General features: G+C 27.5%; 1 protein-coding gene across 1 annotated transcript in view; it reads right to left on the reverse strand.

Annotated features, from left to right (window-relative positions):
* LOC129967074 (uncharacterized) overlaps positions 1–26,686 on the reverse strand; it is a 141,560-nt gene that overhangs the window by 41,549 nt on the left and 73,325 nt on the right. Inside the window, exon 2 of the mRNA XM_056081736.1 lies at positions 5,074–5,372. Within this exon, the coding sequence (XP_055937711.1) occupies positions 5,074–5,372 (299 nt within the window). The remainder of the gene's footprint in view (positions 1–5,073; positions 5,373–26,686) is intronic.

The following is a 26,686-nucleotide window of genomic DNA, read 5'->3' on the forward strand; positions in this document are numbered from 1 at the left end:
AAAAGATAATTTTTTGGGTCTTAAGGTGTAACAAAAATCCAATTAGGTATTTAATATTTTCGTAAATCATAGAGGTAAAAAGCCAAATAAAGAACCTAATTTTAAATTAATTCAAATTCCAAAATAAAAAAATTTTTAAGTTGTTCAGAGATGCATATTTTTACCCTCTAAAACATATTTATGGCAAATTTGGTAGCTAGGTCAAACAGTCAGGCCTGTTTAGTGCCAACACACAGACATTCATTTTTATTATTAGAAGCGATAGGAATAATTTTAAATGAAGGTAAGATTTTTCTGTACGGCAGATACTTAAAATCCCGTACAGAAATATTGTTACTTATTTAATAAAGAAATAACTTGGCTATCTTATTTATCAAAATCTATAATTTTATATTAAAGCATCTTATCGTTTTTTTTTGGGTAATATTCAGCTAATATACTATCACAATAACTAAGATATGTTAAAAAAATAAATCTCAATTGAAATGACGCTGCTAAACTTTTAGAAACATAAACTTTTTTTTTATATAATTTATTTAACTTTCAATACGTTGTCAACTGTCTATTCAAAAACTGCACAGCTCAGAATTCAAATTTTTCATTTATTTATACAATTCCAGCAAGAATGAAAATTAATTCAACGATCACAAAAATGCAAGTAGACATTCCCTCGCTAAATCAAATGTTGAATTCAATTTAAACAAACATGACAGATGTAACAGAAAAAAAATGTGTATTTCCAAAGCGACATGAACAATGAAACGTCAATCTGATTCAGATATTTTCGTCAATAAAAAGCCTTTAAAAGAATAAGAGACATTGATCTTTCTTTTAAAATACATTCTGCATAATAATTTTTCATCTTGGTATAAATCAAACGGCAATTAAAAAATCTAGAGTGCATAAAAGACATCTTTTATGAATATATCAAATATTTTTTTATAAAAAAAATAAGATAGAATGTTACGCTTTTTCAGTTCTGCATTCAGATTGAAATTCCTTTTAAATATTTTTAAAATGCATCTCAACAATAGCATTCTGTGATGATTATGCATAAAACAATACATTTATGTTTACATAATTCAACTAGCGTCGAATTAACTCAAAAACCACAAACAAGGGGGGGGGAAATATATTTAAAACAAACCAAAAATCTCTTTGACTTTTATAATAATTAATGCGTTAGCGTCTTTATTTATATTTAATAATTTTTTTTCTTGACCCGTAAATGTGCTTTGCATTCCAAAATGCGATAATTCCCTGGCATTTGATTAGGTTTCGAGGAATTAAAAACAGCAAAATCGAGTTTGGGATATTATCCACACAATGTTTTTACAATTTTTCCTCATGCAAAAAACATAATGTTCTTATACAAATGTGGACAGGGAATGAATGCTCACGGCGAAAAGATAGTGTAAATACAGAGAATAAAAATAATTAATAATTTAGTTCCGAAATGAAAATTTTATGCAGTCTTTTCAACGAGCGATCTACTGGGAAATGCGAGAAGCGTGGACTTTACGTTTGCACATTCTCCTCAAAAACACGATTTCGCTGAGAAAAAATTCTGGCGGGAGAAATAACAAACATTCTAAAATTCTTTAGACGACACAGAACCTATTTATTCATCCTAATTTTTTTGTAAAAACCTTCGTTTTTGCTCGTACCAAGAGGATTATCTTCTTCAGCTTCATACGCGCACATCGTCTATTAGACGACAGTGTTTTATGTCACACAGCATAACAAAGTTTGCGCAAAAGCAACCGTTTTTCAAAAAGTCTCTCTGAATAGATAATGGGGTGAGTTCTTCTTTCAAAAAATGCAAAAAGAGATTATATTGCTTTTTTATTTATTTTTTTCTTCTAAAAACGGCGAAAAATGAAACATGGTATGGATTATATTTTAATGTTAGGGGCTTTGTTTTCAGCCTAATTCTCTAAGGGGATTCCTATCGTTGCATTATAATGTCCGGGTTATTACGTGGGGCAGTTAAAATCTATTTTGTTTCAACGACAGGTTCAGCCTAAATTTTGTTATCCAGCCTCTTCTTGGAGCGGGCTTTAAATATTTGGCGATTTATCGCCAATTAACGTCGTTTCGCCCTGAATGCTATAACTCTTCATAAAGCTGTGTAGATTCATTACTTAAAATACTGCGCTTATCGAAGAATCAGAAGAGGTTCTAATGATGAGAATTTTCAGTCATAAAATGTAAAAATATAAATCATATAGAACGATATACATTTTTCTTAGTCATAAAAATTGAAATATGATAGAAGTATTTATGGGACAACTTTACAAGAGTTTGGAATTTTTATGTCATAGTGTTCGAATTGAATAATAATGTGCTTAATGAATAATATAATTACACTAAAAACAAATTGATTAATTTATAGCATTACAATTTATTAAATGTTAATAAAATGATATGATATAAAAATTTAAGAACTCCAAAACAAATTTATAATTTATCATAGACTTAAAACCAAACATATAATCAGAAGACGATATTTGAGAAAAATTTTTGTACAATTTTAAAAGGCACTAAATTTGAATAAAAAATATTACTTATGAAATATTTAAATAATATTCACTTTTGCATTGTAAACTATTTAACTAATGTTAAATTTAATCATAATTTATCGTTATTGAATATAAATTAATTTAAAAAAAATCTTTCGATATTGATTAATTATTATTATATACAAATAAAAAAAATTAATACGCTGCATTCAGAATGTGAAAGCATGAATTTTTTCTATTAATTTCGATATATTGAAATTGTTTACGAAAATATATATATAATTAATTTATTCAACATCATAACTGAAATTGTGAAATTTTATACCACAATTATATTAATTAAATGATTTACTATGTTTTTATTGAGTAGAATAAATTTCTCTCTACAGTTTTGAAATACTGTATAGGTAAGAAAGAAATATGCATTCTGATATTTTCGCTAACACATAATTTTATTCAAAAAAAAAATCTGATTAGAGTTAGAGTTGGACATTTGGTTTTAATTCATTTTTCTTTTTTAATTTGCACACAAAGAAAGTGTAGAAATTAATTTAATTTTAAAGATTTTTACATTAGCTGATTATTAATTTTTAAAAAAAAAAAAACTTAGAGAAAAGACATGCATAATATTTTATACAATTTACAAATTAGTAAAAATATTTTGAAACATTCCCTGTCAAAAACTTATGTTTTTCTATCAACAGAATATAATTTTACAATAAATGCAGATGTTTAAGCATGAAATTTTTATTTCAGTTATTCAGTTTCAACGCAGTTTTGATTTCTTTTACGTGGTTTGTTTTGTTGTGCCAATAAAACATAAGCCAGAATCTGAAAAACTATATGATTCACTATATAGGCATTTGGGTTGGTGGGTGGGAGAGGGACGCTTCGAGGGATGGGTGTTTTATGAAAATTTCATACCAAATAATACTTTTTTAAAAAACAAATTATGTATTTTATCTTTTTTATAATACCAGAAATGATAGATTTGGAACAAAATCTTCATAAATAAAAAAACTTCATAAGTAATGAAATGAGCTAAACATAAACAATGGGAAGCAAATTAAGTATGATTTATTAAAGAATAAATTTAATAAATTTGTACAAAAAAATGCTTGAGTTGTGCTGTAAGAATACTAACAGATCTCAAGAATGATAAAATTAGATTCCGGAAAAATTAAAGATCGCGTTTCTGAGGAAATATGTCATGTTTAAAGCAGCTGTAACATGGCAATGATTACGAATCAAGAGCATTCTTTTTTTCAATGAAATCACACTAAATGAAATGACAGCAATCAAGCATAAGTTAAATCAAGAAAGGTACTATTAAATTAAAGATAATACATATTTTTCCACACATTCGCATCTGTTAAAAATTTACTGTAATTTTAATATTCGTTATAAAAGGCAATATGCTACAAACATTTCTATAAAGAAGTAAGAATAAAATTAAAAAAATAGTAAGTAAATACTTGTATTATCTTTGAAAATAAGGTGTTGCAGATTCTACTGGTACCATTTCGGCTTCGGGATTAAAATATCACATGCTTGAGATCTCATAAAAAATTTTTTTGACTATATTAGTGCTTGATTCAGGTGACATATATTATAGTTTTTCAAATACCAAAAAGTGCAGACCCAGATGTCATTTTTGTCTTGAGATATCGCGGTTTATTAAGGCCTCTACACAAATCAATTCACCCATAAATCGAAAATAGACATTCAGTGCTGCTTCGAAAATAACATTTTAAGCAGGTAGATTGAATCTGAAATTAATTTACACCACATTTGCAGTGTAAGCTGCTGCCAAAAGTACATACCGCCCAATTTACATATAAAATACTCTGTTAGCCATGTGCAATTCAAAATAGTTGTAACTTTGCAGGCAGATCTGACAAGGGATAAAAAAAGACGGATTTATATATCTCTTTCTTTAAAAAATTCACGTTTAAAAATTTAGCTTAAAAACTACTTATTTTTCAGAATTACTATTAATATTTAGCTCCATTGAAAGACAGGTAAAATGAAATTTTTTGTTGTCTGAATTAAAGTTTATAATTGTACAATTAAAGAAAGAAACATCACTCAGAAAATCCATATCTAAAAATATGAATAAGTTTAATTAACCCGGTTCTGCCAATAATAAACGAATGTTTGGTTGGCCACTTTTTAAAAATTATAGTACACCTATTAGAAATTTACTTTGCAAATGTAAGCAGAAAAATAAAAACGTGTTACCTCCTTCTAATCCTTCCTGCAGATATTCTCTACCAAACACATTTGCCAGTTAAGCCATAAACTGCCTTAATAGACGCTATGTATATCCATGAAAAACAAACAAGACTAATCTACAGAGGATATGGGGAAACTATCAACGCCTACTCAGTCGAAACAAGAAAGCAGGCACAGCGGTGGTTTCCAAACCCATCAACTCTTAGAATAAGCTTTTTAGACTCACTAAAACGATTATAACACTTTTGCTGTTAAAACCAGTCATCTTTTTTTCAAAGATGTTTTAGCGAAACTCCCTGAAGGGGTTGGTTCTTACCTGCGTTTCGGTGACGTTGAGCAGTTTCGCCATTTCAGCTCTCTCGCTGGAAGAAAGATACTTCTTAATCTCGAACTGCTTTTCCAGTTCGAAAATCTGTCTTCCTGTAAAAGTGGTTCGAGCTTTCTTTTTCTTGTTCTTCTCGCTCTCCGGATCACTGCCGCTGTCCTGAGGGGCCTGGGGCGGCTGCGGTGGTTGCGGAGCCCCCGATGGGGCGCTGGGAGCAGCCTGGGCCGTCACGTTGAGAGCTTCCACTTTCTTGTCCTTCTTTCTCTTGGTGGTGTTTTTCGGAGGTTTCACTGCAACAGAAAGAAACATCTTTCAAGAGATTGTGCGATAGCTTATTTGATGAAAAAGTTGCAAAACGTTAATTATAGTTTGAAATGTGGGGTTTCATAAAGGAAAATAAAACAACAATCTGCAATTAGATGTCTACTCAAATATACAAATCAATTATTTTTGCATCCCTCTCTTCCCCCCAAAATCGAATGCTACATCTTTCAACATTAATTCCTGCATTGTAACGGAATGGGTACGATTAAATAATGAGAAAAAAAACTGACACTTCGATGCAACATATAGTAAAGAAATCGAAATCAGAAGAATGATGATTAGTAGCGGATGATATAGTACTTTTAATTGCTTTTAGAAAGAAATTGTTCTATATTTATCGATTTTTACACCATAATATTCAGTGAAGTCAATTAAAAAATCGTTATCGGCAAAATTAAAAAAAAAAGTATTGTTGCTCGAATTAGAAACGCCTGAAAATAAAATTAATAGAGACTGTAAGAAAACAAGATTAAATATCTTATGAAATTGCTAATATATTGACCCCCTTTTTGGCTGAGATTATTATTTCTAATAATAAAAAAAAAGAAAAGTGTGAGTGAGTACTTGCATGGGATTGGTTCATTTACAAATGCCACATTTGGAACAAATATATTTTGGGGAATAAAAATGTATATTACTGAATAATTTCATATTTTTCATATTATATATATATATATATATACACCTTTTAATTCGATGTATCATTACTTCATTAAATCCCGTGATAATCTTCCATTTTTGAAAGTAAAGAAAGATACATCGTTCAATTTCAGGGCAGAAATAAGAAAGGAAAGTTACAGTACCACAAAAAGATGCTAGAAAATAGTTAGATTTTTAATTGCACTATAATGTCATAAGACTTGACACAAGTAAGGAGAACAAAGACAATTAAAGTTTCCATTAAGGGTTTAATGCTAAGCTTTTTAAAACGATTAGGTCACAAGCAGAATTATGGACGAACAAAGTCGTTATGGCTGCAGCTATCTTGGATAGTACATATTCATTAATTAATAGATTTTTCTTCTTATAATCACCCATATATCTTTAAAAATATTATAACATTGTATATTAAAGTAAATTTTATAATATGAACAATTTCACACTCTAATACTTTCTTATTTACTGTTCCACTAACAAAATGCAACTGCGAATGATCAACAAAAACAGGCGCGTTTCATTTTTGAATCACTTATGTTTCTTCAAGTCTACTTAACTGTTTTTGATCTCGGATCCATCATATTTAACCGCCAATCCATCATATTTATAATCAAATGACTCACATCAATGAAATAAAATTTGTATTTTGCCACCAAAAATTTAAAATATAATTTTCCTCTTTTTAAAAATCAAGACCATGCTAGACTCCTCAATAGAACTCCGAATAAAAAAATTCTTTTATAGAATTTGGACAACTCGCCAATGTTTCTAGTTGAGAAAATCAGAGTTGGATGAATGATTACAAATGCAATTCTATTTATGTTGTCTATCATTAGTTAGTAACTTAGAGACTTGTACAAAGGAATAATTTTTTATAAAAATCCATGGATCCTCATTTTACGGTTAAAACATGATTTTTACATGAAATAAATCTTTGAGAGTTCTGAATATTTTTTCTCCAAATGATGAAAAGGAAAGTTTATTTTTAAATGACTTTTAATTAATTCGATTCCAAATTCACACACGCACGTACACACACACACACACACGCACACACACACACAAATATATATATATATATATATATATATATATATATATATATATAGAGAGAGAGAGAGAGAGAGAGAGAGAGAAGAGTTATAAATAAAAGAGTTCAAATAAAATAGAAGAGTTCAAGAATTCAATAGAAGAGTTCAAAATAAAATTCTTTTTCAGGTTTGTAAGAAATATCAGAAGGCTAACAATACCATAAATTTCGGTAATACCAAATGCTATAAAATGGCTACCCTTTTTTTCGCATCATTTAAATATGAAGCGATATAAACAATACTATTATCCTTCTTAAAAATTCGACTACACGAGTATTTCGCAATATTTAAAGATACCCAGAAAATGCACTGTTTATTTAATATTTTAATAATATCTAATTATTTTATTCATTTATCAAGGAAGAATCAAAGCAAACACTCTCCGTATTTAACAATGTTTGTTTACTATGTAATTATTGTTTGATAAACAATCCATGAAATGTTTTATTATTAATTCAGTATAAACATGAAATAGACATTTAATTAAATATTGACTTCTGTGCTAAATAACGGTGTATTTAAATGCGTTTCATGAAATAAAAGCAAGATTTAATAGAGTTCTAACGTTGCTGAACTCTATTTACAATAGAAAGAACAGACAAATAATATAACTGAAATTAAATGGCCGGCAAGTAGCATAAAAATTTAACATCTTTTCAATATTGGGATAGGGTATTGCTAAAATAGTTGCCACTAAATCGGAGTATTGATTATTTGCTTATATTGTTAAAAATACTTCTCAAGAAAAGAAATGATTAGAATTTCTTATTAATAATATTTTCTATTTCTATACAGCATATTACATTTGCTTAATGTTTTCTCTTTTTTTAGAAATTTAATTTAATTCGCACCAGTGCAAGAAACTAGTTATTTAAATCTGCATAAAATATTATCAGTTCATATTTTAAAACATTAGAGAATTATTACTGTTTGTTATAATATACGATAAAAAATTTTTTAACTCCATATCAACTTGTCTATACTTGTAACATTGTGTTTTTACCTTTTTTTCCAATTAATTTTAAATAACTTAATAGCTAACTGATAAAATTATTTATTTTAATAAGAAAAATCACAAATAAAAAAATGTAATAAAATAATTCATGCTCTTAATTAAGTAATAAATTAAAATATGCAGGTTTTTTTTTATCATTTATTGCAATCATTTACCTAGATCTACACGATTTTTGTTGTATATATATATATATACATACACAATAAGAATTGTGTAAATTTAGGTAAATGATTGCAATGAATGACAGAAAAATAACTATAATTTAATTTTATAAGAGATTAACACTATCAAGTCTTATGCTTGATAAATCTAACTTAATATTTTTTTTTACAATTTACTCTTAATCATATAGTTGTGTTAACGAGGATACACATACAAAAAATGATATTTAATATCGTGGGAATGTGCGTGAGTATAAAACATGTATTTCAAGAAATGGAAAGTACTGTTCAAAAATATATATTCACATTACTTTAAAAAATAATTTAAATTAGATGAGATTACTAGAAAATAACATACATATCATTATGTATATGTTAACTTTCACATAGTCTAAAAAGGGATTTGGGAAGACAATATGTTTCGAAGTCATTGCTAAAAAAATGTTGAACTTTCAATTATTTTTAATTAATTAAAAATCCAATTAAAATTTTGAAAATCTTTTTTTAGTGAACACGTAGTACCTAAGAATTAACAGCGTGCCAACTTTGGTAGCTGTTGCATCGTAGATCGTTTTGAACGATTTTTTTTTAAATTATTTTTTCATCACATACATTTTATTGATAGTGTGCAAACCTTGAAGTGTTAGGTTTAGAATTTCTTGAAAATATTCAAATAAGAAGGGAATTTTTATATGAAGAAAAGTGCAGGATATTCATATTAGATTTCATATTATATCCTTTTAATAGAAAAACCAGACAAGTACTGGGCAACATGAATATTCTCGCGTTCAATAATCCGTAAGTAAACAGGAAAAAAAATCTTCTCTGCTATGAAAGATGTTCAGTACCTAAGCATGATGAATAAATCATTAAAAAAATATCATATATTAGGGTTACTGAATGACAGGTGGTAATACTTAAGTGACATCTATGCTATCAGCTTAACTAATACTTTTTCTGAATCATGGACAGATATCATTTATACGCATTTATGGTATACATCAATAAAGGGAGCAATGGAAACAATAAATTTAATTAAAAAAACAATATATAAAACGTATTAAAATTAAATTTTTTTGTTTCAATTATGTCCAACTTTTAGTCTCTTTAATTTAAATTAAATAATCTTAAAATGTGGGCTAGCAAATCTGATTTATTTTTCTAAATTCACATTTAACTGCGTCACTTACATGGAATTAAATTTTAATCCCTTTAAATGATAAACTGATTATTAAGTTCTGGAAATTTTAAAATAGAGCATACATCAGAAATACAAAAGGGTATAAAATTTAAAAATTCTAACATATAAAACTTATACAATTCCATATTCACAGATGTGAAACAAATTTTAAATGCGCATGATAATAAAAACAAATCATGCATCGTACATCTCACTAAATAATATTGTTTAAATCAACTCAAATCTTTTGCTATAACTTTCGTCATCTTTGATAACTCGAAGTCAATCAGAAATGATTTGCTTCGAAATATTATTAAAATTTGCTTTGAACTTATATTTTTCATTCATATTAAAGAGTAGAAAAATGCAAAATGTTTATTTCTCGGTCTTTTGCTAGCTAGCAAAGCTATATAAGTGTTCATAGTTTCACAACAAATTATGACGTTATTTTAGAACAAAATTTGCTGAGAACGAAAGGAATAAATAATAAATTATTAATTTACTAACAGAATTCTAATTCTTTTTTAGAATCATTAATAACTAATTTTGTCACTATTGCATCCTAATCAGTACTTTAAATATATTGAATGTAAAAGTGAATATATTGAGGTAAATCATTTTAAAACTTTTTTCGTTTGGAGTTCATTCGCGTTGTTGTATTGATAAAATTTCGGTTCCCGGGCAAAGGTTTGAAGATGCGATTTCGTCGAAGATCTACCATCTGCATCACTATAGGTGGTTTTGACAGCGTGTAAATCTGCCATTTTGAGTTGAAAATTTTGATGTTGGTGAGGTAGGAAAATTCGGATTAAAATTATCACGATTTTTCGCTTCATAACAATAAACTATCGTATCTTGATTCAAAATACTGTTATCTACTTTTATAAAACAATATAAAGTCATAGATACATTTTTTGGAAATTTCATAATCATATAAATATATTATATTGTGAATGATTTTAGACATTTTCAGTATAAACTAAAAACTTTAATTTTAAGAATTTTTATTTTCAGCTTAAATAATTTATACAGCAGATATTAATTTTCTTTTACAATAACTTATCTACCACACCTATATATTTCTTTCTACATCTACCATACACAAATATTTCTTTCTACATCTACCATACACAGATATTTCTTTCTACATCTATCATATACAAATATTTCTTTCTAAAATTTTTTATCACAAAATACGGAACAAAAATGTAATTTCTATCATTGGATGTATTGAAATGATCTCAGACTATTTTTACTACAAAAGATAAATATTAAAACAATTTTTTTTCCATAGTAATAATTTTCTTTGTTCTTTTCTCCTCTGTTTTCACAAAAATTTGCAAGGTAATGCTGAAATGTAATTTTTTTCCACTAAAATTTTTGTTGTTGTTAATTTCTATTGTAATCTAGCGAGCTCCATTTTGGATTCTATTAGGTGAATAACAAGTTTTTAGAATAATAACGGCAAATACATCTGACTGAGATAAATAACGTGTGCTACTAACATCTATTTTTGATATATTCTGGGATATCAAAAGAATTTTATGTGAAAAAATCTTATGTTCCTCTTTTAAAATTTGCCCAGTGTGAAAAAGAATATTGAAAATAATTGAGATACCCCACCTATCTGTCCGTTTTCAGATACGAAAACCGTCCTCACTTCATGCGCCAGCCAGTTTTGATTTCACCAAATTAGATGAAAAATGAATAATTGTGATAAACCGCAACTAAACAATGTGCAGAAAAATTACTCAACCTTCGTGTTTAAACAAATGCCAGGATATTTTCTGACTTAATATTACAAAAAAATAAATAAAAGGGAAGCGCATTCAAATAAGTTCGAAAAACGCCCTCTATTAAATCACTGCGTATCATCATTCTTTAGGATAAAACCAACCAAAAGTGAAAGATACGGGATTTCGAAATATAGATAATCTGGCAAAGGCCGTTGAATGCTTTAAATTCAATGTTACAAAGACACTTTGACAAGGATATACATACATGGCAATATGTATAGTATTTTAACTAATGTTGTGATTTTTTTTGATTTTTTTGAAACAGCAAAAGTCAATATATTATGCAATTTTAAATGGCATTTTTCAAAGTATTTTTATGAAAATTTTGAATTGCAATCCAATGAAATTTGTATTTCTATGGGAATAATAGAACAGAATATTTTCACAACAGAATATTTTCACAACAGAATATTTCAATTTTTTAATTTATTTCGTTAGTTTATTGTACTAGTATTTAAAATAAGAAAAGTGGACTATTAAATTAATGGAGTATGTAATTCATGATTACAACATAAATTTTCAAAACTCTCCTATGCATATATGGAAAATTTTTAGGAAAAAATATAATTGAATCAGGCAATAATATTAATGTTAAAACAGAAATATTAAAACAGAATATTAAACAGAAATATTAAACTTTATTTATATTAAAACAGAAATTGAGCATCTGTTGGCGCTCCACAAACTAATGGTAACTAAACTTATAACTACTACGGCACAAATATACTTTAGAGGAAAAGAGGGGCATTTGGAAATTTTTTTTCTTTGAAATATCCTTTAAATTTTAATTAATTAAAATTAACTGAAATTTCGGCATTTTTTCGAAATAACTTCTGGAAATATTATAAAATGGTTTTAAATGAATAATGAGTGTCACAAAATGAGTAGTCATGTTAAAATTCAAAATGCTATTTTTTAAAATAATTTTGATCAATTTTGACATTTTTTAAAAATATCTATTTATATAATTTTCAATTGTACATTTAAATATTGAAAGGAAATTTTAACTATTTTTATTTAGCTGTTTTATTCCATTGTCGAAAACTAAAGATTCCGTTTATTACTTGCTCAGTTAACATGCAGAATCTTTTCCTCAGCTGTTTCAAAACCTATTAAGGTTGCACTTGTGCTTTTCCTTCCGTAAGCTGGCAATTATCTCTATTGTTTCGAAATTTTATGGTCCTTAGCCCATTTATTGATATAAATTTTAGTGTTTATTGCTTAGTCTTGAAGAATCTGATTTCCTTTCAGTCTACATTAAAAAAAAAAAGTTGGTTTTTTAGTAAATTTGCTTTAAATTAAACAGAATTGGAAATATTTTCAAACATTCATTTTAATTTTAATTTTAAAATTTCGTATCCTTGCATTGAGTACATAATACCACTTAAATAATTAATGGAATTTGTATAACGATTAACATGTTCATTTTAATTTTTTTCTTTAATTAAAATATTTCAATCCTGAATTTCTCAGAAACGAAAGTGAACTTTTCCCCCACAATAATAAGAATACCTTAAATTAGGCCTAAATAAATCAGATGAAATTTTTTATTGCATAATGCCTAAAAGAATGTCGTTTCAAAACCAATTATTGTAATTGTTCGTGGAATTCAGATATATTTTTTTTTTTAAATTTCATCTTCATCCGAACATGATCTTTCTAATCAATTAGAAAATTTTATTCTAAGTAAACAGAACATTCCGAAATTAATCTTCGACGAAAGAAAATAAAAAAATCGAATGAAGGCATTAAAAACAACGTATTTTAACCTTCTCTGCTCCTTTATTTTTTTCCCCCTTGTAATAATTGCAAGGAGAAAATGATATCATCCCCTTTCAAAATAAACTCTGTATTTTCCATGAAATTATATTCAATCGAATCTATAGAAATATTTAACTCTTTATAAGAAGCCAAAGTAATTTTCCTTGAATTGATAATTTTACCCACTTAGTGTAAAAGAAGATAAAAAAACAAAACAAGAAAAAGTAACACTGTTGAAGCATAAAAACTCTGCTATAATTATCTTCTTCAATAAACTTAATTAAAAGTGTTTTTCTCTTTTTTCTGGGGTATAATACCTTTCACTTAATGTGATAAATACCTTTATATTTATCTTAATTAAAAGAGGATGCTTCCATTTTTTTTCGTTCCGCTCAAGAAACAAATACTTGTTTTTAAGAAGCATCTAGTTTCAAACTGTTACACGTAGAGTAGTAGATTACTTATTCTTTTGCGGAGAACCTTTAAATTAAAGATCACGATTTTTATGAAAATTATTTTAAGTGACCCGAGTAACAAAATTTCATCGCGAAAGAATAAAGTTATGTTTTTCTATTTCGTTAATCCTTTCAAGTACATGGGATACAGCAAACCTCTTTAATACCTTTTGGTCTCACTTCATTCCTATTCATTTGAATGTTATGAAAATCTTTATTAAGTGGTGGGTATTTGACAGTTAGTGGAATTCTAAATTTATAAGTCAGGCGCTTAGAATTATAATGGCATATCTTAATCGAAATTTCATTTTTCTTAGGGGGGGAGGGGAGAATAGGAAAAGACTTTATTTGTTTCATTTCGGAACCCAAAATAAGTTTTGACGTTAGCACCTGGTTTGTTTTGTGTCTTTTAAATGCATTTTTTTTTCGTTTTTTCTTGCAATTTTAAAATCGAAATAGGTTGGTTGAATTTAGATAATTTGATGAGAAAATATGAGATAAACCTTATCAATTGAATTTATGTTTATACAGAATGTGAACTGATTATTAATCTAGCTTCAATTTCAAAATTTTCATCTATTGAGTTTATGTTTATACAGCATGTGAACTGATTATTAATCTAGCTTCAATTTCAAAACTTTCATCAACTGAGTTTATGTTTATATAGCATGTGAATTGATTATTAATCTAGCTTCAATTTCAGATTTTTCATCAATGAGTTTATGTTTATATAGCATGTGGATTGATAATTAATCTAGCTTCATTTTGACATCTTTCAGGTTCCTGTTGAATATCAACAACAAGATTTCTATAAAATCCATTATAGATTTTTCAGCTTTTCATTTGATACCTGCATTTAGCTTTCTGTATTTTTATCTGGTTGTTGTACTTATGCTGTAAATTATGAAGCATTAAAATTTTTATTTTCCTTTCTAAAAGTCAACTATTTTATATTCTTCATTATCAGAAAATAGTATAAATTGAATATTTCAATATAGGGTTTATTATGGTTCAAAGTAATGGATCATGATAATACATAAAGATCATGATTTTTCATAATAATACATAATAGATCATGATTTTACATAAGGCTACATCTATAGTAATAAATGCAGCCTATGTAAAACAGAGCATGCAGATAATTTTGCAGAGAAACACAAACAACATTTTATTTTTCTCGAAACAAAATTTGATTTAATTACTTTGTTGACATCAGAAAATCTTCTCTGGTCATTTTATTATTCATAAAATGATTATTTAATTGAAAAAGATGTGAATTTCAACTAAAATAATTTGAAAATTGGACATCATCAATTATGATGTGAAAAGTTGATTCCAGAAAATAAAAGATTAAGAACTCTTTAATTAAGCCATAGTGTATGCTTAAAATGTTTCTGAACTCCATTGTAGAGTTATAAAAAGATTAGAAAGGAGTATTTTAAGCTAGAAAAAAATCTAAAAGATACTTAGTAACTTGTAATTTACAGTTAACAACTTAGAGTCATTTATTATAATAAACAGAAGGCACACCATCACCTTGCATTACCAAAAGGTTAAGAGCCGTTGACATAAGCCATAGTGTATGCTTAAAATGTTTCCGAACTCCATTGTAAAGCTATAAAAAGATCGGAAAAGATTATTTTTAGTTAAAAATCTAAAAGAAAATTTTCAATTTGTAATTTACAGTAAACAACTTGTAGTCATTTATTATAATAAACAGAATGCACACCATCGTCTGCTCTGCTGTGAATCAGACAGAAATAATTAGCAAAATAATCTAAAATGAATCCAGATATTTTATTGTAAACATGTGCTCCAGGACGTGATGATTCAACCAACTAAAGCGATCCTTTTCCAAAACCAACAAAAGAAGACCCACTGATGCATTCCAACCCGAAAAACAAAGACGGTGTCATTTAAAAGTCTGTTCGGCCTGTCTTTAAATAATGCTACCGCTCGGAAAATTAAGCGTTTTTCCAGCGAACAAACGGCGAACTGTAGAAGTGATGACTCTTTTAAGTGAACTCTTTAAGGATCCTGAACGGGTCTTCAGATTCGCGTCGTGACAGCTCAAGTAAGACGGAACACAAGGCTTGGAAGGGAGCAAAGAAAAGAGGAGATCGCGAAAACTCTGCCAGAACACCCTTCCTTGATTAATGATCGCACAGAACCCGATGTCGGAAATATATAAAGCACTAAGTGGTACGGGTTTCTATTTTGGATTTTCCCTTTTCAACAGCTGTTGGTTCGGCTCTGAATAATTGTCGTTCCGAAGATACTTCATGCTCGAATCAGTTGACGTACATCTTTATCATTTGGGTGAAGCTCGGGTCGCTGCATTTGTCTGTCACTGAGAGTATACAGTTACCATCTTATCAGGTGTTTAGTAATTCATACTGCAGAGATAGTAGGTGAACGGAGGTATGACAGTTCTCGCTGTCTTAGAGGTGCGTTTCAGCAAACGAAATTACAGTGATTCTAAACATGCTATGCAATGAAAATGAATATAAGTGAGGCGATTGGATGTTCCAAAGTAGCGAAAACAATCGGGAATTTTGATTTTTTGCCCTTAATGCAAAACAAAACTCCAGATTCGTTTAAGAATTTTAATTAATTGCCCAAACTGTTTAAATGTTGAGTATATAAATTTTGATAATATGTCCTTAATGAAAAAAAATCTAGATTCATGTCAAAATTTGAAAACTGTCCCAACATCTCCAAATGTTGAGTAATCTGAAGGAATCAGATTTTCTGAATTAGCCACTACAGTCACGAATAAGTTGTACAAGATGGACAAAGTGTCCCAAATTCGTAATAGAGCTTGAATTAAATGTCTCAGACAGTTTGGAATTTTATTTACAAGAATGTATTAAAAATTAAGCATATTTAAAGTTTAAAAAAGTCAATTTGAAATAAAAATAAAGTAGCAATAAATCCTCTAACCCAAATTTTGTTAGACACAGAGAGTGATTAAAGTACGTAGCTGCTATTACCCAAGTAACAAGTAGTAAAATATCATTTATGCTCCTTCATATTGCTCCTTCATATGCTCCTCATATTTTTCTGATGTTTTTATTTAATAATAACGTCTATAATATATAAAAATTTATCCCATTTTATTTTTATATATATTATGGGTTCTGTCCATATTCTCTCATTGGCATCACTGACTGAAAAACTTGATTGAAATTCTCGCCATTTTTAGTACGTGGGATACATTGATTTTAAATTAAATAGAACAAATGAATACTTTCTTTTCTGATCAAATCATAAATTCTTTTTGTGAGTGGATAATTTCTTCTTTCATTACAAAATGTAAGTGTAAATCAAAATGGAATCTCTTTTCCTTTTCACAGTTCGTAAACCTATAGTTGTATACTTTCCATTAAATATTCTAGTAAGCTTTAACACTTTTTTCCGTTTACTGTTTTGATTGAATAAGAATGCCACGATTACATAGAGGAGGGCTCTGGATACTTATTTTAAATTTAAATGAAACTACTTTAATTTTGGATATAAAATTTAACAGAAAATATCGGTGCATTTCTTCCTATGTGCATTCCACTCAAACATACATGCTGAAATATTAATGTTTGAATCATTATTTATTTGTAGCATCATTTTTAAAATTCTTATGGGGAAATAAATTTCAACAATACAACACAAGAAATAATGACTGTCCAATAATTATTCGTTCTATAATAATCACTCGTAAATAATAGCTGCTGTTTTTTCCATGGTTTTTTAATGATATCATGAATTTTTTTAATAACTTAACACAAGATTATTTACAATTTATCTTACGTTTTTCACATGCTTATAAAAAAAGACATTTTTCTTCTTATAAAAGTATTAAGTTATTTCAATTTTGAAAGGCTTATAAACTTTTTCATCTCCATTATCATTTTAATACAAAGAATACTACAATTAAATTCAACAAAAACCTTTAAAAATTAAAATCATAATTTCATTTTTAAAAATTAAATCATAAATTCATAAATCATAATTTCATTTTTAAAAATTAAATCATAAATTCATAAATCATAATTTTATTTAATCATAATTTCCTATAACACCTTTCAAATTTTTGGCTCAAAACTATGTATAAAATTGCATATACAATTTTTGAGAAGCATTCGCAACTCATAGGATTTAATATCATGAATATATCAGTTAATTCTATATTTATTAATACTTCAACTCACAAAAAAAGATAGATAGAATGTTTTCAAAGAATAATCTTTTTAATAAATTTTGAAAGATAGAAATTTTTAAATCACATATTAATATTTATATATATATATATGATGAAATGTTAGGAATTTGCAAAAGGAAATTCAGAAAACTTATTGAAAGTTCAGAGAAAACTAACATTTCCCACTTTGGATGAACACGCATGCTTTGACAAAGATATTAGATTCAGATATCAGACACTAAAAAGGTTATTTATTTATTTATCATTACACAAAATTATTTTCAAACGTTTAAATTTACAAATTAATCGCACTTTAAAATAATCAAAAATATATGTTATTTAATGACTGCCGAAAAAAATTGATAAAACATTCATTCAAATTCATTTTTTTATTGATATCTCTATTAGATATTTTCCTTTTCTCGAAAAAAAATTATCAATGAATGTCCCTTGTCATTAAAAGAAACTGAAGCAACCTGTATTTGAATCTTTAAAATATTATATTTTGTTACAAATGAATATTTTCGGGTGACCTAATGACATTTAAAAATAATTAGACTCAAAAACATAACATAAAAAAACCTATATCTGGAAAATAAAAAATAGCATATTTTAAGGGGAAAATGAAATTGTTTTTCTATAGTAGCATAAAATTAATCAAAGAAATAATGATATTTTACTTCAAAATTTTACAAATGCAAAATAAATTTTAAATATATTCCAAAAACTTAACAATCAAGATGAACGAAATCTGTCCTGTGGTTTTAACATCAACAATTTAGATCTGCATCGAAATTTTGCTAAGTCTGTCTTTGAGAAAAAATATTGTTCCAAATTACATATTTTATACTAAAAATCCAAATACAAAAAATAATATTTGCGAAGATGCTTGTGACGTGCACAAATGTTGTCACTGACTCCCAAGTAAAATCTTATTTATATTTTCAATATACAAAGTGATTGGTAAAGTCCTTTTAAGCCTTTTAATTTCAAAATGGCGTCTCGTATAGCCAGGAAAGTAACGTATACCTATAGTAAAGGGACTATAGTGAATGTATTAAGACAAGTGAATTTGAAAATAAATAAATAAAAAAATAAAGGAATTTTTATTCGAACAAAAAATGTACGATATAATTAGTAGTAAAGTACTAAAATGAAAGCACAGAAAAATGCTACGTGATTTGTAAAGTTGACAGATATATCTGCACTTAAAATTAAGTGACTTCAAAAAGGATTTGCTCTTAAAATGAGAATTGTATTTCGAGGTATTATCATACAGTATTTCCGAATTAAGCAAAGGAGACGTTAAAGAAAAATAATAAAAACTAAATATGAAAAAAACACTGTTGGGGGGGGATCTGAGGTTATTGAGGGAATCCTTTAGAACAAACTCTTTTTCTAGCTCAGGAAAGGTGATTATTTTATTCGTAAATATCTCCACCAATTTTGTAGATAACTCCAAAAAACTGTATAAAATGTTGTTTTGAATTCTTAGAGCTTAAAAGGACTTTACTGATCACCCCGTGTATTAAATTGTATACGCGTTTAAACTTATATTCAATGAAAGCTTTTTATATATTTTCCACTCTGTTTAGCGAACATATTAAACATATTTATTTATTTCAATGTTATCATGATATTTGTTAAAAATATTTTTAATTGGTTCAGTCGCAAGTGAAAAAAAAACCAGTATTCAAAACTGTTGAGTTGAAAAGATAGGTTCAGAAATTGGAGACAAAGAATTTCAAAATTAGGAACAATAATCAAAAAAGGGAAATAGACGTAAGTCCACTTTTAAAGTATGTTTAAAGGTAAAACAAAAACAATTTTGGTTATTTTAAAAATATATTTAAAGAATTTCGATAATATCTTAGAACGCTTGATTGTATACAAGGCGCTCCTTTTTAACTTTGAGGATTTTTTTTATTGTAAAAGTATTTATACAAGACACAATAAAGCGAACACATTAAATTTCTTTATGAATGATATTTCAAAAAATTTCTAATTTTAAACTTTTAAAATTTAAAAGCTAGTTTTCAATTTCACAATATGTAATGAAAAAATTGCAGAAAACATATAAATAAATTTTAGAGTTCATAAAATGTGAAGCTCAAAAATACATTAAAAAATGTAGTGTAAAAAAACTACGCAGACATCTATCAATGTAGATATAATATATCAAGAATAATACTAATGTAGCAATCAGAACAATTTTAAGTAAGGTTATGCCTAAAAATGCAATTTGAGTTAATTTCACTAGTAATGGATAATGAAATAAAATATATGTTTATTAGATCATTCATTACGTTACTTTCTGGATAATTATTTAATATGTTTTCTATGAAATTATCTAATAAAAACATAACTAGCATAGTAAATGCGCAAAAATAAATAAAACAATAACAAGGATTAAAAAATAAAAGTCATAGCTAATTTTGCACCTATTTAAATCGATTTAAATTGCCATTATTATTGGAACATAATAAATGCGTGGAACATAATGAATTGGAACACAATGAATTGGTCAAATCTTTGTCAGATAAATTAAGTTTCGCAAGAGTTTATTATACTAATAAATAACAAAATTTTAAAAAATAAACATTCCTTGTAGCATTATCATTGTGTTAATTTTACAGTTGCAAAAAATGAACTGCAATATTAGAAATTCCCTAATTAAAAAATTTCATCATATATAATGTAAAATTATATATTTAAATTTTATAGAAGTATTGCTGTCTGGTTATTAATTTATTAAAACGCTTATCCCTGATAGTTCTGCGAAAATAATATATAAGTGAATGATTTGAAAAAGCGTTAAGTCATTTGCAAGAAGTTGAAATATTTAGTTCGTTACATGAGAAAATCATTGACTATATAAATTGTTCGAATTCCAATCTCTTATCAAAACACTGATCATGAACTTACAATTACGTATAAATAAAAAATTTTAAAAAGTCCGGAATCAGAATCATGCTTCATGCAAAACGAGCACTTGTAGCCGCTTCGATATTATTTCAAATACAGAATGCAATAAAACATGGTTGGATGCCTAAAGTGCTTTCAAATGTCTGTCGCTAGTCTCGTAGTAATAACGGAGAACACTTCACTCATTGTTGTACAGATTCACAAATAATTTCACGAAAGATTACACAAAGATACGAAATAATATCCGTTACAATGCCGATTTGAAGATGGGAAAAGGGGAAAAAATACGACCGAAAAACATTAACAGAAGAAGAAAAAAAAGGAGCACTTTTCGAAAAAGGAATAAATAAAATAAAATAAAAAATCCCCCGGAAAACGACAAACGAACATCAGGAGAAAGGAGAAAAAATTACTTTAAGGATTTGTACATTTAACCTGCTAGGTTATCAATTCGCTATTCTGGAAAGGCGCAAGGTAACTTGTTCACGCAATCGCTTTAAGCAGCCATTTTTTTTCGCCACATTTTTTTCCCGCCTTTTTTTTCTTCCTTTCTCATTCTTTGTTCCTTTGTGTAACCAATGAAGGATAAAAGCGAAAAGAAAATAATAATAAAAAAAGGAAAGCTAGAAAAAGGAGAATAGTAAAAAAGGATTTCGACTGAATCATTTTGTTGAAGCTTCGACTCATCGTCTAAATGTTGCTTTATGGGCTACTGACTCACAAACTGTCTATGATTGGCCCAAGCTTAAATAGCCTCAGACCGGGATTTTATTTAATGCTCGTCCAATTGGATGTTAATGTCCTTTTTTTCACCATTCTTTTTTTTCCCCCGATTCTTTTTGCTTAAAATTTCCCTACTTTTTTTTTCTGCAGACGATGTCAAAAAATATTTCCTTTTATTTTTTATTTTGTTTTGTTTTTCCCATCATAATTTTTTCCCCCGCATGTTTACCTTTCGAATGCTCAGATTATTTTTTCCCGCTCTTTTGAAAATACATTCCCTTTGCTTTGAGACAACTCATTTGTTTCTAAATTGTGCTCAATTTAAATCGGTTTAGATGTATTCAGAAAAGGAGTATTTCCTTTCCCTTTTTCATTTTTATATTCGTAGGTGGAATTTTAGATGTCTTTTTTCCCCTAACGATGATGATGTGACTTTAAAGATATTTTTCATATCATGCATCATTACATTTAAAAGTAGGCGATAGTTGTTATTTTCAGTCCAGGTATGAAATTGCCATGGTACAAATTATTTTCTTCGTCTAATATTGCCAAGAAAAAGCAACGGAGTGAATACACTTGGAAATGTAAATAAAAACTACGATAAAGTTTTCAGTCTTAAATTTATGTCTGAAGTTCTCAAATGCATGGAGATACATCCATATGTATTTTAGATAAACGAATACGATTGGACAATTTTTTAAAATTAATTTTACAAAAAATTATATTCACTGAAATATTATTTCATTCTTTCTCTGCTAAATTAATGACTGCAATAATACTTTCCACATTTCAATATATCCTGAAAATAAATAAACGTTATAGACCGAAAATGAGAACTATAGTTTAGAACTTCATTGTTTTTAACATTTTCATCAATCTTAAATTTAATGTTCATCAAATCTAAAATTTAGCAAGAATCCATCTAAAAATTACTTACAAAATAATGTCTAAACTAAATTAAGTAAGAATAATTAATACTTATATTTTTTGAAAGATCTTTTGCGAATTTTTAATATATAAATTATTTATTAACTCACACAAAAATATTCATTCAAATATGACTCGAAAATATAGAAGTTCCAAATAGTATGTTAGTTATTTGAAACTACTTTTATTAACAGAATTCTTTATTATAAATTATTATTATTATTTATTTAACCAAATTCTTTAAAGCAATCACTATTTTGATCAAAAATGTGATCGCACAAGTTAGAAAACACCCTATTGATAATTCTTTATTAATTGTATTGTAAAATATTAAACGAAGCTAAAAAACATACCCAAAAACGCCTAGTATGTTAAAACTTATTTTAACGATCACAAGTAAATTAAAATTTTTGAAGAAATTTCAGAAAAGGAAAATTTTACAGCACAAATTGCACTTTTTAAAAACTAATTTTTGAACTGTAAAAAGTTTGTAGTGCGAAAAATTCAATATTTCGCACTAAACCATAACCATTTAAATATATTTTACAATAGTTAATAATAGTGGATTTTGAATTATGTGACTTAACCCAGTGAAATTGATATTTCTTTATTAATTGTATTGTAAAATATTAAAAGCAACGAAAAAATATACAGAAAAATGCTAATATGCTAAACTTATTTTATCAATCACAAGTAAAGTAAAATGTTTCAAGGAATTTCAGGAAAGGGAAATATTACAGCAAAAAGTGCATTTTTCTGAAACTAGTTTTTGAACTATACAATGTTTGCTATGCGAAAAATTCAATTTTTCACTTTAAACCATTTCCATTAGCCATTTCAATATAGTCTTCAATAGTTAATAATAATGGATTTTGAATTATGTAACTTAACACAATGTTTGAATTATGTAACTTATACAATGTTTGCTATGCGAAAAATTCAATTTTTCACTTTAAACCATTTCCATTAGCCATTTCAATATAGTTTTCAATAGTTAATGATAATGGATTTTGAATTATGTAACTTAACACATTGAAATCACATGATGTTGTTGCAACATAACATTATAATCCCACACATTATTTAACACCTGCGTATTACGTTCGCCTTTCTTCACTCAAAATATAATATGGATTCTAAAATTAAATTGATACGTCGCGTTTGACTTGCATAAACATAATGATTCCATTATAATTAGTTACTTGCTGCACTTAAAAATATAAAAATTCCTCTGAATTGAGTTTTATTATAAGATAACATTAATTCATTAAAGCAAAAAGAAAGGGGAAAAAAGGAGGCAGTTATATTCATCTTCAGAACGTCATTTATCCATTTATCAGCACAAGTTACTAATAAGCCTTGATATAAAGGGGCGTTTATTTGAGACATAGTCTAAATTAAGATAAATAATGATAATGGTAATGAAACAATGGATTTCTTTTAAATTCCTAGTTCTTCCTTGATGGCATTAATGACATTTGAGAATATTAATTCAATGAATACGCAAAACACTTTTTAAACACCAAATATCGATACTATACTTTTTTACATTTTGGGGTGAAAAATAAAATAAGAGAAGCTGCAACAATGGTAATGAAACAAATGCTTTCAGTTACGGTTTCCGTTCTTCTTTGATAAGTGTCAATTTAATGAACAAAAATTGATACTTTAAAACATTTTTTCAAACTCAACAAGCTAGAGTTAAAGTATTCTTTAGACAGAAGAGCACATTTTAAGGTGTAGAGTAAAATAAGAAAAAATATTAAGAGTGGTGATGCAACTATGTTTTTCCATTAGTTTTTAATTTCTTCCTCATATTTTGATAAATCTCAACTTAATAAATATACAAAACATTTTCAAAAACTCAACAAACTACAATTAAAATATTCTTTAGATAGATGAGCACATTTTAAGGTGCAGAGTAAAGTCAGAGGAAATATTAAACGTGGTAATGAAGCAATTTTTCTGTTACGTTTATATTCTCATATTTTTATAGGTATTACTTTAGTGAATACTTAAAACAGTTTTCAAACTCTATAAACAACAGATAAAATACTCTTTAGACAGCTGGGCATATTTTGAAGTGGAGAGTAAAATAAGAAAAGCCATTAACAGTGGCGGTGGAGCAATATTTTTCTGTTAGATTTCCGATTCTTCCACATATTTTTACAGACATCAATTTAGTAAATACTCAAAACATTTTTCAAACTCAACAAACTACAGATAAAACATATTTTAGACAGCTGAGCATATCTTGAAGAAGAAAATAAAATAAGAGAAACCATCAACAATGATGATGAAGCAATGTTCTTCTATTAGGTTTCCGGTTCTACCTCATATTTTGACAAGAATCAATTTAGTGAATATTCAAAACACTTCTCAAACTCAAGAAACTACAGATAAAATACATTTTAGACAGCTGAGCATATCTTGAAGAATAAAATAAAATAAGAGAAACCATCAACAATGATGATGAAGCAGTGTTCTTCTATTAGGTTTTCGGTTCTACCTCATATTTTGACAAGAATCAATTTAGTGAATATTCAAAACACTTCTCAAACTCAACAAACTACAGATAAAGTACTCTTTAGACATCTGAGCATATTTTGAAGTAGAAAATAAAATAAAAGAATTCATTAATAATGGCGATGGAGCAATGTTTTTCTCTTAAATTTTCAGTTCTTCTTCATATTTTGATAAGTGATAATTTAGAGAAGACTCGAAACATTTTTCAAACTCAACAAACTTCAGATAAAATACTCTTTAGACATCTGAGCATATTTTGACGTGGAAAGTAAAATAAGAGAAAGTATTAACATTGATGATGGAATAATGTTTTTCTGTTAGGTTTTCAGTTCTACCTCATATTTTGATAAAAATCAATTTAGCGAACACTCAAAACATTTTCCTAACTCAACAAACTACAGATAAAATACTCTTTAGACAGCTCAGCACATTTTGAAGTAGAAAGTGAAATAGGAGAAATCATTAATAACGGTGATGGAGCAATGTTTTCCTCTTAAATTTTCAGTTCTTCCTAATATTTTGATAAGTGATAATTTAGAGAAGACTCAAAACATTTGTCTTTATAAACTCAGCACAAAAATACCTTGCTAACTAGAAGTAAAACGTCTTCTCGACAGACGAATATAATTTGAAGCGTGGTAAAAAAAATAAAAGAAAAAAAAAGAAAGAAAGAAAGGAACAATAACACTGGTAATGCGTAGTAAATTAGTCAATGAAGATGAACCAAGGCTGCTTTTTTGCTCTTAAGTTTTAAATAAAGATGCATAAACAAAACCGGCTCTAACCCTTGAAATATGGGTTAAGAGATGGTGGCAAGACAAGAACTTGTGCAATTTGTTTTCAAGCAGGGCGCAATCAAAGCAAGTCTTCATGCTGAAAAAATATAAAAGAAAACACTGAATGAGTGAAAGTTAACAGGATTCCAAAATATGCTTGAGTCTGTACAATCCAATCAAGTTAGAGGAAAAAAAATGGTCTTGTTCAAAAGCCAAGGAATTTTGAGCTCGTTTCGCAAAAAAGCAAGCATCGAAGCTGTTCAAGAGAAAGGCTGGGGGGAAAAAAAGAAAGAGAGAGGAATATTTTTCCCCTATTGCCTGAAAGGTCAGAATGAGTGCTGGTAAAAATGCTTAGGATAAATTGAGGCCTATTTTTAGCAATCTCATCCCTGTTTCACCAGCTGTTGATGTCTTTCACAAACATCAATGAACTTGTTACAAGTGATCTCTGAAAAATGGTTTCGCTTTTTCACAGAGGAAACAGAAGACGTAGAAAGCATTTTTCTTTATCATCTTTTCTGCTTTCGTTTAATTGGGTATCCTTTTTCGTTTTTGAAGAGCCAAATGCGATTGCTTCAATTTTCGGGACAAAAAAGAAAACTTTTTTTTTTAAGTGACGGTAACAAAACCGTTGAACTCTGGATTCTTTTGGAGCAACGTTTATTTCAAAAGAGATCTTATTTATGAATTTATATAGAATGATTTGTGCAACTTCAACAGTTAATAGTGGCAACTTGTGATTGTAGTTTCTACATTAAAGGGATGGTTACTAAAAGATTTAAGTTACCATTAAATGATGCGAAGATTACATAAGTTTTTAGAAAAGTAAAAAAATGCATTGGTAATAAACAGAGCAATTTAAAGAATTTTATACTAATAGCAATTTTTTTTTAATCTTCTATTTATAAATTTTTCAAAAATAATTCCTCTCCATTTTAATTTAAAAGAGGAAATTTCTATTATATATTAAAAGTAAAAATATTATAAAATTTAAATTTTTCTTGGATTATTAGAACATTATTTTAAAATTAACTTGTAAGAGAAGAAGTAAGTATCCGTTTCAAAAAAAAAATTCTTATTTATACATCTGTG

The sequence above is a fragment of the Argiope bruennichi genome, chromosome 4, assembly GCF_947563725.1.
Source record: "Argiope bruennichi chromosome 4, qqArgBrue1.1, whole genome shotgun sequence".
Classification (NCBI taxonomy): Eukaryota; Metazoa; Arthropoda; class Arachnida; order Araneae; family Araneidae; genus Argiope; species Argiope bruennichi.